General features: G+C 44.8%; 1 protein-coding gene across 1 annotated transcript in view; it reads right to left on the bottom strand.

The window, feature by feature from the left end:
* Positions 1–12,920, bottom strand: part of LOC141738323 (uncharacterized) — a 134,939-nt gene that overhangs the window by 2,045 nt on the left and 119,974 nt on the right. The window contains 3 exon segments of the mRNA XM_074573523.1: positions 745–823; positions 826–879; positions 2,177–2,323. Of these exon segments, the coding sequence (XP_074429624.1) occupies positions 745–823; positions 826–879; positions 2,177–2,323 (280 nt within the window).

Raw genomic sequence — 12,920 nt, 5'->3', positions numbered from 1 at the left:
CCAGATGAAAAATCTACTCGTGTCGTACTTACACATCACCCACTGAGGTGTGTCATTATACCTCATGCTAATACAGGGCTTCTCAAGTATTTCCGTGCTTCTTGGTATGCCTCCCCAACGGCTTATAAGTGTTACGGCCTAGCAAATTAAAATTCAGAGTTCTTTAGATCTGTTTAGAACTGGCAACTTCTTGCCAAGGTGGAAGAAAAAAAACCAGGAGAAAGATGATTTTGAAATTAGCTTTTTTTATGTTTTTTTGTTTTGTTTGGGTTTTCTGGTTGTTTTGGGTTTTTTTTATGGTTTTTGTTCTTGTTTTTTAATTACAACTGTGTAGATGGTTTGATCCAGGTTACCAACATCTGGTAATGACTAATCCTATTCTACACCTCTAATAGCTGCAGAAAATGTCTAGGTGATCAGTATCGGGGTGAAATTTAAAGCCTCTGGAATAGTCTTTAAGCTTTTGAACCTCAACTAGGTTAGAGCTGCTGCTTTATTACAATGCAGACCTTGTTCAGACTCAGTTAACAGTTACTTAAGTGCATTAAGTATAGACCAAGCCGGTATGAAATTTAAAGTTACAGTAGACCAACGTCAGCCATCCACCACCATTCCTAAACGTCCTTGGTGCTGTTCATAAGGTCACAACACCCTGTGGTCCAACCCTTGATGTAACTTACCTACCTAATGAAGGAATCTAGAGTCCCTGAACTAGGCTACTGAGATCAAGCAATTTAAATTTACTTCTTACCTTCCATGAAAAGCCCACAGATACAGGCTCCTTCCCTTGGTGGGTGGCCAGACTCTTCTTTGGTCTTTTTGGAACATCTGCAGTGAAGCACACCTTATCCAAAGGCCCGTTTTCTTGCATGCCATGTTCTGCATTACAACTTCAAAAAAATAATACTTTCAATAATGCAATATCCAGACAGTAATTTTTCTGTCAGAAGTGTTAGCGTGCCCCTCTTGGGCCACTGTGCTTAAGCATGAGACTGACTGGTGTTTTGTTTTGTTTTGGTGGGTTTTTTTGGTTTTTTTCTTTTTTTTTTTCCTTTGGCCGTTATTTAAAGTAAGGCTAAAAAGCTGCATGAATGCAATTGTTTGGAAACAAAACATTTTCCACAGTACAGAACAAACCAACCACCCCCACCCCCAGCCCAGCAGGGGAGCAGCACTGCATTGCTGAGACACCGCTTCTCTCCCGCCGAGTCCCTGTTCAGAACAAGCTAACGTTCAGAGCGTGCTAACATCTCTTCCAGCCTGCACGGTCCTTACGTCCCCCCAGCCCTTAACAGGAACAAGTGCCCAGAAGAGAAAGCCTGGAGAGAGGCAGTAAAAGCAGTGAAAAATACAGTGGGGGTTTCTCTGTGCCTGTGGCACAAAACGGGCACCATTTGGGGACCTCAACATGAGCAGCAGAGAGAAGAGGAGCTGCCTGCCAGCCCTCGTGCTGCCACCCCCTTCTGCTTCCACGTACAGGGAGAGGCGCTCCCGCGTCTGGGCTGCAAACACTCCCTGGGCCCCCACTGCTCATCTGCTCCAGGGAACGATGTCAGCCTGGCCAACATGTCCTCTGAGGAGCTCCTGGCCACCTTTCTGCTAGGTTAGCAAAGGATTATCTGAGTGCCATTGGTGGCCGTGCAGAATTTGAGATGCCCTGTCACTGGGCTCTCATGTGGCATCACCGTGGTCTTCAGAATAAATACGCACATAATGTGCTGTGACCGTGGCAAGAAGTGAGCCATCAGTACGCTGCTGAAGATTTTTCATCCCCTACTGTGGCAACAGCTACACAAAGAGGACTAGAAGACTGATTTATTTTTTCTGCTTAGCCTGGTAGCAGTGCGTTAATACTAAGGAATAAACGGGAATAGTACCATGACATATGCACTGAATTGGTTAAATAATAATGGCAGGAAGACCTGCATTCTTAACCTTTTTTAAACTATGAAATTCAGCATTTATTTCCTTAGCTGCTTTGTCTTCATGCTTCTGAGGAGACTGAAGCTTGGATTGCTCCCCCTGCTTTCAGGAGATGGTTGTTCTAATATCTGGCCAATTTTTATCTTTTTATTTAAACTGTGCTTAACTCTCCAGAGAGCATGACAAACATAAATAACACCAGTGGTGAAAAAATAAATGTCTGGCAGTGATAATATGCCTTGTTCCTGACAACCATTATGCGTCAGAAAGGACTGAGGCTTGAACAAGCCAGAAAGCCACACCAATGCTGGCAGCGCAAGGTCCTGTGTCCAGATCTCAATTTCTCTGTATCTCATGAGAAGATCAGGAACACTGAAGGGGAAGCAGCAATAACTTCTGCCTTTTTTTAGAGAAAATAAATTGTAGACTTCAAGTGTAAGAGTCCTTTTGTCTACAGAGAAGGTACATGGATGAAGTAACCAGAAAGTTTATGCTTATGTAGCATAAGGTCATGGGTTTAGTGGAATTCGTTCTTTCCCTGATGTATGAAATCAATTGTAGAAGGTGATCAGCACGAGACAGGTTGCTGGCAACAGAGAATGTGAGTATGCTCAGTCCTGCAAAACTTGCTCAGGTTTCTCCCCAGGACGACATCACCATTACTAACGTTAACACACCTTCAGAAACTGTCAGAAATTGATAACAACAGTCGATGGCTTCTTAGATGCAAATTGTCTGATACCATCTTCAGTGGTGCATTTAAACTTCCAATGAGACAGAGCAAAGTACAAATTACGAGCACAAAGGCAGCTGACAGAGGCTCTGAATAATGGCATACTACAGCACACATTACCATGAGATATCAAAGGAATTTCCAAAAACAGTGCATATTTTTTTTTCCATATCTAACCACCTGGAAGTGGATATTGCTGGTGGCAGGGTAGGGGAAAAGGAATCCTGCAAGATGCTGGACCCCCCCCAGCTCTTGTGACAAGGGAGGTGACGAGGCCTTGCTTGAGCAAAGTGCCTAGCATTTCTGCAAAACTCACTTCAAAGTAAAACTGATTTGCATTAAGACAAGTTTTGGACAAAAAAATAAAGGGAACAAAACTGCTGGTTTTAAATCACTGGAATAGCTCTGTGCATAGCAGCTAAACCCTGTTACTGTAGCGTACTCTCCAGTGGGCAAGGCTGTACGCGGATGGATATGCGCTAGATTAGTCCACGTGTCTGGCACAGCATCGTAGAAGAGTGCGGATTGCAGCTCTTCCACGTGAGGAGAAAACATCAAGTCCCCCATTGGAGAACAATAAAAAGCATACTGGCATCGAAAAGAATAGCTATTCTTTCTGTTTACAAAAAAGCAAAACAAATCCCCACATTGCACAGAGGAGCAACAATACCATTAATAAAAAAAGACACTTGCCTTCAAACTGAGGTCCAGCCGTTTAAGAGACCTATGGATTTCTGAAAGGAGGTTCATCCTCTCACACACTTGAAGGCAAACAAGGACATAGGGGCTCCAGGCAGTAGCTGTCTGCATGACTTCTGCCATGTTGAACTCCTCGGGAAGCATCTCCAGAATCACATCCAGGACATTCTTAACCTTTCCAGGACAACGCAAACAGAGCCATTAGAAGTCACTGCAATCAACTCCTGTTCAACTCTCCTACTTTCAAGTCTGATTTCTTCTCCAGGAGAGTGCAAACACCGCATTTTCTTAGGCAGATAAAAACCAGATGCTCCCCCACCTTTGCTGTCTCTTTGGCAAGTGTTGAGAGAAATGGCTGCAAACCAGTTAACGATCAGCAGCTTCTATTTAGCTTTACATTTGCAAGTAGCACTGACCCCCAAAGCCCACCAAGACACCGTCCCTGGGCTCAGGATGACTACTGTTACAAGGATGTATCCTGAGATTGCCTTGTTTTTTAATCAAGCGTGATCAGTAGTTTGTATTTCTATAGTACCCAATAGCTTCTATCTCCCCCCACCTCCACCGCCCATGGTCCTTACTGTCTAGGGCATTAGGCAAAACACAGTGCAGGCACATGCACACACATGTGTCACCCCCAAAAAGAGCCTCTCTCCCTCCCCGCAGGCCTGCTCTGGACCGGAGACAGAACACAAATGAAAACCAGTTCGTAACAGTACTAATGAGCAGGGGCTGAAATCACAACATTAATGCAGCTCAGTCTCCGTTTCAGCCCTCGCTTTGGCAGGATGAATGATGAATGCCATATATAATTGTCCACACTCACTAAAGTGGACGGGAAGCAAACGAGAAGCACAAGTTCCCCCCGGGAAATGAAGCGTTGTTTGGCTACTTGCATGCAGAGCTGTCATATTCCCTTCTGCAAAACCCCCATGCTCTGATGGTGGTAAGAGAAAAAAAAAAAACCAAAGCACAAAACAGAGTGCCCAGGGGAAAAGGAGGGAGCAAAGAAAGGGATGGAGAGTTGCAGAACAAGAGTGGCAGTCATGGGGGAATTTAATTAGCTCTGGTAAGGATGAGGAGCTGAAGGCTCAGTCTCATGATATGCCAGTTTTTGGGGCATCTGGACATAGTTTCTCAGATTTACACTGAGAAAGGAAGGTGCAGAAGGCAGCAGGGTGAGGGGATGAGAGAGACTGTCTTCATACTGTCGTACCTTGTTAGCCACTTCATTTACAGTTGGTCCTGTTTTTGGTCCTGTTTTACCTCAAACCAGAACAAGTCTATATAGTACAGGGCCTTCAGATGGAAGCATTTAACCTATGTATTTATAGTATCCAGCATAATACAGATTTGGTGGGGCCAAGAAACCTGGTGCCAGAGCCAGTTCCCCTTCAAGCTTCAGTAAATGAATCAATACTAGTATTGCTAATGCTGTCACCAGTTGTCGAAACATTCTTCTGCATCTAGAATCATAGAATTGTCAGGGTTGGAAGGGACCTTAAAGATCATCTAGTTCCAACCCCCTGCCGTGGGCAGGGACTTCTCCCACTAGACCAGGTTTCTCAGAGCCCAGTGCAGCCTGGCCTTAAAAACTTCCAGGGATGGGGCTTCCACCACCTCTCTGGGCAACCTGTTCCAGGGTCTCACCACCCTCATGATGAACTTCTTCCTAACATCCAGTCTGAATCGACCCATCTCTAGTTTTAATCCGTTCCCTCTAGTCCTACCATTACCTCGCATTCTAAAAAGTCTCTCTCCAGCTTCCTTGTAGGCCCCCTTAAGATACTGGTAGGCCACTATAAGGTCTCCTTGGAGCCTTCTTTTCTCCAGACTGAACAACCCCAACTCTCTCAGTCTGTCCTCATAGGAGAGGTGCCCCAGCCTTCTGATCATCCTCGTGGCCCTTCTCTGGGCACATTCCAGCACGTCCATATCTTTCTTGTAGTAGGGGCTCCAGAATTGGGCGCAGTACTCCAGGTGGGGTCTCACGAGAGTGGAGTAGAGGGGGAGAATCACCTCCCTCGACCTGCTGGCCACGCTTCTCCTGATGCAGCCCACAATACAATTGGCTTTCTGGGCTGCTAGTGCACACTGACGGCTCCTGTTGAGCCTCTCGTCCACCAGCACCCCCAAGTCCTTTTCTTCAGGGCTGCTCTCAAGCCAGTCACTGCCCAGCCTATATTGGTGCTTGGGATTGCCCCGACCCAGATGGAGGACCTTGCACTTGGTCTTGTTGAACTTCATGAGGCTGGCATGGGCCCACCTCTCCAGCCTGTCCAGGTCCCTGTGGATGGCATCCCTTCCCTCCAGCATGTCAGCCGCCCCACACAGCTTGGTGTCCTCGGCAAACTTGCTGAGGGTGCACTCTGTGCCACTGTCCATGTCACTAACGAAGATGTTAAACAAGACCAGTCCCAGTACTGATCCTTGAGGGACTCCACTCGTCACTGGCCTCCACTTGGACATGGACCCATTGACAGCCACTCTTTGGGTGCGTCCGTCAAGCCAGTTCTTTATCCACTGAATTGTCAGTCCATCAAACCCATATTTTATCAGCTTGGAGACCAGGATGCCACGCGGGACAGTGTCAAAGGCTTTGCTCAGGTCCAGGTAAATGACGTCAGTTGCTCTCTCCTTGTCTATTAATGTTGTGACCTCCTCATAGAAGGCCACCAGGTTTGTCAGGCACGATTTGCCCTTGGTGAAGCCGTGTTGATTGTACCCAATCACCTCTTCGTTATTCTTCTGCCTCAGCAGTGCCTCCAGGAGGATCTGCTCCATAATCTTACCAGGCACGGAGGTGAGACTGACTGGCCTATAGGTCCCTGGTTCATCCTTCTTTCCCTTTTTGAAAATGGAGATTATGTTTCCCCTTTTCCAGTCAGTGGGGACCTCACCAGACTGCCGTGACTTTTGGAATATAATAGAGAGTGGTTTAGCAACCTCATCCGCCAGTTCCTTCAGTACCCGTGGGTGTATCCCATCAGGTCCCATGGACTTGTTCACTTTCAGATTCATCAGATGGTCACGAACCTGATCTTCATTTACGATGGGCAGTTCTGTCCAACCCCTGCTGTTGTCTTCTGTGACTCCGGGAGTGTGGCTGGAGCCCTTGCCAGTGAAGATTGAGGAAAAGAAGTCGTTGAGAACCTCGGCCTTCTCCATATCACTTGTCACCAGCTCCCCCGTTTCCTTTCTGAGGGGGCCCACACCCTCCCTAGTCGTCTTCTTACCATTAATATACCTATAGAATTTTTGCTGTTTCCCTTGATCTCCTTGGCTAGATTTAATTCTAACTGAGCTTTAGCATTTCTCACCAGGTCTCTTGCTGTTCGGACAGCTTCCTTATATGCTCCCGCATTCCAGCTGTCCTTTCTTCCACTCTCTTATAAAGTTTCTTTTTGTGTGACAGTGTGTCCAGGAGCTCCTTGTTCATCCAGGCAGGTCTCCTAGCATTCTTTCCTGCCTTCCTCTTTGTCGGTATAGTTTGCTCCTGGACACGGAGAAGGTGATCCTTGAACACTGACCAGCTGTCCTGGGCCCCCCTTCCCTCTAGAGCTTTGTCCCACGGCACTTTGTCCAGCAGATCCCTGAAGCGACCAAAGTCTGCATGCCTGAAGTCCAGGGTCGTAAGCTTGGAATACATCCTCCTAGTTGCCCTGAGGATCCTAAATTCTATCGCTTCGTGGTCACTGCAGCCAAGGTTATCCCTGAGCCTCACGTTGGTCACCAGCCCTTCCCTGTTGGTGAGAACAAGGTCCAGCATGGCACCTTTTCTTGTTGGTTCCTCTACCATTTGGAGGAGGAAGTTGTCATCAGTGCATTCCAGGAACATCCTGGATTGCTGGTGCCTTGCTGTGTTGTCCCTCCAGCAGATGTCAGGGTGGTTGAAATCCCCCACGAGGACCAGGGCCCGTGAATGCAAAGCCACTTCTATCTACAAAGTTTCAGAAATTTGTCTGGAGTCTATGAACGTGACATCTATATGTTCTGATACAGTGGAACAGGGTTACCAAACTACTTTTAGCACTGTTAACTATTTGCACACTTTTCTGACGTTCCCAGTTTCTGCAGTATTGAAATACTGTTGCTGCTTCCTTCATGAGGATTTTCTAAGTTTATTTTAAGGACTGTCACTACTGAGGCGAGTGCATTTTAAGTACTGAATTTCTGCATCCCTTCAGCACACAAGCAAGGATTATTAGGCCATTTTGCAGATGAGAGTCTGAGACACAGGACAGAGTCACACAGGACGCCTGCGGGAGAGGCAGGACAGGACCCTCAACTCACCTGAACCCCCATCCCAATAATACATGAGCCACAATGTTAATTCCGCTTGGCGTGTCGTTAATTAGGGGGTTTGCACAAACACACTGTACTCACAATAACCTTAAAGAGGTCACAGAGAGGGACAGGTCAATGAGACAAGTAAGTGGAGTGTGGAAATGGGACAACACACGTCAGTATTTGTGCAATTCTTAGCTTGTCAGAAACAGTGATCCCAATCCACTTTACACATAAATGGTCGCCAGTTAGGACATTTCTTTATGTGTTCGTGTCCCTTTCTTTCCCTTCTGCCTGGCTGTTAACACCCAGGAGCTGGGACAGAAAGGAAAAACGTGCTACTCTGTCCCATCTCTTCAAATGTAGGAGTCTTGCACGGGGTTTTGTACTGCTGCTTTGGCCTCAATGAGGTAGGCAATGGCGATAATTTCCACAACAGAAAAAATTAAGATCTCAACCAGCTCAATGTTGAACCAAATACTATTAACTGCATTGTTCCTATAGAACAGGCAGCCCCTACCCCAGTCAGGATATTAAAGATAAGACTCAGGACTTGGGAGGAAGTCAAGAATTAAGTAGGTAGACAGAGGGTGGTGGCGAGATGTACTCTGGGGGGGCTGCCCTCCTCCTGACGACAGGACAAAATCAAAGCTGCAGCAACCACATTTATTTTCCAGGCTCCCCCTGCTCCCCCACTGTAAGGACTTCACTGGATTCAAAGGGTTTATCTGAACTTATTGTCATAGAGCCATCTGGGATTTAAACTAGACTTGCAAGTTGTTCTTGCTAAAAAACATTTCTGGCTCTAAGTGGTACGTTTCACAGGAGCTATTTCTTCCTAATGCAGGGTCCACTCCACAAAATCACAATAAAATTTAACAGCTTTTGGCATTTAGAACAGTCAACAACAAGCTGCTCCTCACAATAACACCGGTAAGCACTTATTTCTGAAGTCATTTTGGTTCCGCAACTAGCCATTTACCTGCGCCCGAATCTGCAGCACTAACCTCACCCACAATAAGCCATGTCATAAGAAGCTGCTTTGAAGCAGTGCTGAGGTTTGGAAAAAAAAAAAAAAAGCTCTGTTATTCACCTCGAGTGGAAGATCAATTCTGTCAGACAATCTGTACTTACCAGTCTCTCTGCCGGCACTTAAATCGGGGTTTACTGTATTCCTGGGAGTCATGCGCGCGGAGGGAGGCTGTGGGTTACGGAAGTTTGTAGCAGGCACTCACCGCCCTTCTGTGCTTACAACAGATCCCAGGTGAGCTATGGCAAAGCTGATGTATAGTGGTTTATTCTAACACACCTCTTGGGATGAGTTTATAGTTAAAAGAACTCATCAGTAATGCGAACAGGTGAAAGAGAAGCTGATCTCCCCCGCGAACACAAAGCGCCAGCGCTGACATTAGGCATTGCCATCCTGTTTGCATTCGTTTGGCTGCCAGTCAATGAATGACTTTCTGGTTTTGCTGGTAAGTCGGGGCCCTAACATTTTCTAATTACTGCAAAAAGCTTGGAAAGATATCTCACTATTTAAAATACCAGTGGATCCACGCTCGGGGTTGGGTCCCTAAACTTTCCAAAGGCCATACAAATAGCAGTGATTCTGCTCAGGTTTCACCACCTATACTTATTTTACAATTATTTGAATGAAAGTTCAGGCTTGTGAAGGTTAATGGACTGCTTAAACTGGAAGCAGTAATTCTTTACTTATCCATAGGCTAGAGGCACAGCCGGAGCCGGCAGGATGAGCTTCTCACCATGCCCCCGCAACCTCAGCTGTCATTTGGAGAAATCAGCCGCCGCAGAGGTCAGGAGTACGGTGGTGTTTAGCCTTTCCATCTCCATGGCAACTTACTCTTGGGCATCTTCTTCTGAGCAGTTACTTCCAATTGCCTTCATCTGAGTGTGTCTCTTTGACCTATGAAAACCCGCTCGTTAGGGACCGAGGAGACACCAGCAAGCTCATCTCGCTCACCACCGAAAGGCCGCATCGCCAAGGGGGAAAAGTGCACTTTCCCCAAGTTAGCCAGGCTCTGCAAGTGGCCGGCTCACACCTAACATGCTAATTTTCTTTTTTCTTTCTCCCAAATAAGCTTTTTACCTTTGGACAATGAAAAATAACAAGTCTGGAAAGGGCGCCTGAAAAATCTCTCGGCTGTTTTTAGCAAATTGTGTACAATCAGTTCTCTAAAGTGACTAGTTCATCAGCTCAGGAGAAGCAGCCCGTTGGGGTTTTTTTATTTATATATATACGTACACACACATACACCTATATATACATACACATTTTACATAAATGTATGTATATGAAAATAGATTAAAGTAGTTTCCATGCAAGGCTTTTTAGAACTAAAGTTAAAGCAACGTTTTCTTTTTGTATCCTCAAAAATTCTAACATTTGTTTCTGATTAGAAGCAACTTTGGCAGTCTTGCACCTTGGACTCGTGGATGCTCCACATACCCTGCAGTCCAGGACCAAAACTCAACAGTGAAATTTGAATAATTCTGTACACATCAGCTGGTGATAATCTGACAAAGCTACAGAAACAGATGTGAGAGAAGGTGGTGGAAAATGAGATACAGTCTTACAAACTGTTTTCCCTACTTTGGAAACAGGAAAACGCAAGGAAGTGTATAATATCTCCATTCTATTATTTATCTGGAGAAGAAAACCTACAAACACTAAATATAGGTTTTGAGGATAGTGCCGTTCTGGACCGCTTTAACTGGTGAGTCTATCAGTCACGCTGGTTAAAGTGCAGTTCTATTAAAGACAATTTCCTGTGCCCACCCGGACCTTTCTAAATGGCAGCACCTTAAGAGTCAATAGTTCTATTAGGAATATGGAAACCTAAATGTACTATCCCCTAATGTCATTAAGCAGCATTACAAAACACTGAATTCAAGTTGCCGTGTAAGGGTGCTTGCAAAAGTATTTCAACAAATAATATGCCAAGTCACAAAGCCTTGCAGACAAAATCTGCTCGTGACGAATCACTGTACTCATTGCAAGTCAGAGAATTTATTCCTCCACAGCCAGACAAGACCTTGCTACAGGCGGGGGCCACATAGACAATAAAGCTTGTGGTCTTCCCCACGAGGCTCCAGTCTGAAAGATGACTTTTCTTTTAGGCTGAACACACTATATACATGTGCAAGAGCTTTACGTACATATGGAAGTTCTTACCACAGATGGGCTGATGAATTCTTGCAGATAGACACAGCAGAGCCTGCGGTCCCAGGTGCCAGTGATGTGGCCACCGTACATGATCGCATCCAGGAGGTAACACGGGTCTTCCCATGGAAGCTACCTGGGAGCACAGAATGCATCACTGAATAAAACAAGTCAGCTTTCTAAAGGACAAACCAAAGCTGCTCAGAATAAACACTGTCAAGAGAAACAAAAGAAATTCAAATACTTCCTTTCAGAAAGCTTCATGGTTATATACGGGCATTGCTGGGTCTTGTTTGTTTAGCAAATAACTACATTGAAACACAGATTTCTTTTATTTCAATCCAGTGAGAGGTATCTATAAATATCTGAGTAAAAATATCAAGTTTGTGACTAAAATTCAGTAACGGTGTAGTGTATCATCTGGGCCTTATGTCATGTTTTCTACCTTATCCCTTATAAAAAGCTTTTAAGAGAAAAGTACATTTTCCAAACACCGCATGATATAAGAGAACATAACTCATTAACAAGCGCATGCATGTATTTTCCTATACGGATCTTAAGAAACACAATCCTCATGAGTGACAGGAAGGTAACCTACTGTGCCTTTCTTAGAGGAGAAATAAAAAACTTGTATCTGATTGCAGTCTTTTATATCTCCTCACTAGGAAACACTCAGTAACTGAAATTTTACATTATTTGAATTTGGGATATATTCAAGAGCTTCGGTAAAAATCGAATTAATATTAATCCCATTACTACCACATCATGTAAGCATTATGTTTATTGTAGAACTCTAGTTGTAATGCCACTGTTATAGCGTGTGATTAACAGTGGTAACACATTTTATTCAAGGAACTACTGTCTTTCCCTTTTATTTGGCTTCATGGAGTTTGAAGCTTCTTTTTGCTACCCTTTGGTTTGCAAAATATGCCAGTTTGTGATGAAGCCCTTCCAGACAGGAACCTTTACACCCTTGGGGGCAGTATTTGCTTCCCAACAGTTCAAATAAAAACTTAATTATAGGCTTTAAATATTGCATGATGTGACAGAACAGAACAAGGAAAATAGCTGCAGCTATTCCAGATTGCTTGCTACAAGTTTATTTCAATTTAAATACATGAAACTCTAATCCATCTTTCTTTTAAACTGGTTTGAAGAGAATTAAATAATAAGAAGAAAAAAAACACAATATGCAATGCTGCATGCTGGTGATGAGAAGCCTGAACAGAGAATCCCTGTGAAAAATGCCAACAACTCGGATTTAGAATGGAACATTCTTGCAGTGAGAATAAACCTGCTTTTGTCTTTGTTGGCAACAGAAACGCATTTAATGTTTTCGTAATTTCATATATATTTATCTCAAGAAATGGCTTTTCCCTTTGTCTTTTAGAAGAGTATATCAATATTCTCACTCGGTACGAGCTCATTCAGGTGCACACTTCTGGGGCATTGATTGCACTGGGATAATCAAAGCTTCTGATATAAAAGGGACATTTTTACTAGGGTGAGAAAACTGAGGGGTTTGCATTAGAAATATTTTGGGCTGTCAGGTTTACGTGATTGCCATTGTACTCTCTAGAAAACTGGTCTGTTGTACTCAAAAAAACCACTGCTCAAAGCCATTGCTCAGTGGATGGATATGGTGAGGATGGAGCTCACATCCCCCCCACAACATCAAACGAGAACTCTGAGAATTGACCCTGCTCTGGTCCCTGACTAAGAATTGACCCTGCTCTGGCAGGGGGGTTGGACTAGATGATCTCCAGAGGTTGTTTCCAACCCTATGATTCTACGATTCTAACTCCATGAACATGCGTATGGGGACCAGAAAGCGGAGGGGAAGAGCAGGACAATGAGGCAGGATCAGGCATCCTGCACTTCACCTGTGGAGACCTTAACTATCAGAGGTTGGTGGGGTGGAGTTTGTCTTACCAACAGGAAAATGGGTTAAGTCAAACCAGGATGCCAGAAGATTAACTATTCATGGGGAAGCACCATTAACTGGTGCAAGTGATGATGGAGTTAGGGCAATTTCCACCAGCTGATGAACTAGCTCAGGTTCCCCAGTTTATGCTTTCTGGTCAATCCCTGATTGTC

Source organism: Larus michahellis, chromosome 2 (assembly GCF_964199755.1).
Source record: "Larus michahellis chromosome 2, bLarMic1.1, whole genome shotgun sequence".
Classification (NCBI taxonomy): domain Eukaryota; kingdom Metazoa; phylum Chordata; class Aves; order Charadriiformes; family Laridae; genus Larus; species Larus michahellis.
The sequence above is the reverse complement of the archived record's forward strand: the minus strand, read 5'-3'. Positions and strand labels throughout refer to the sequence as shown.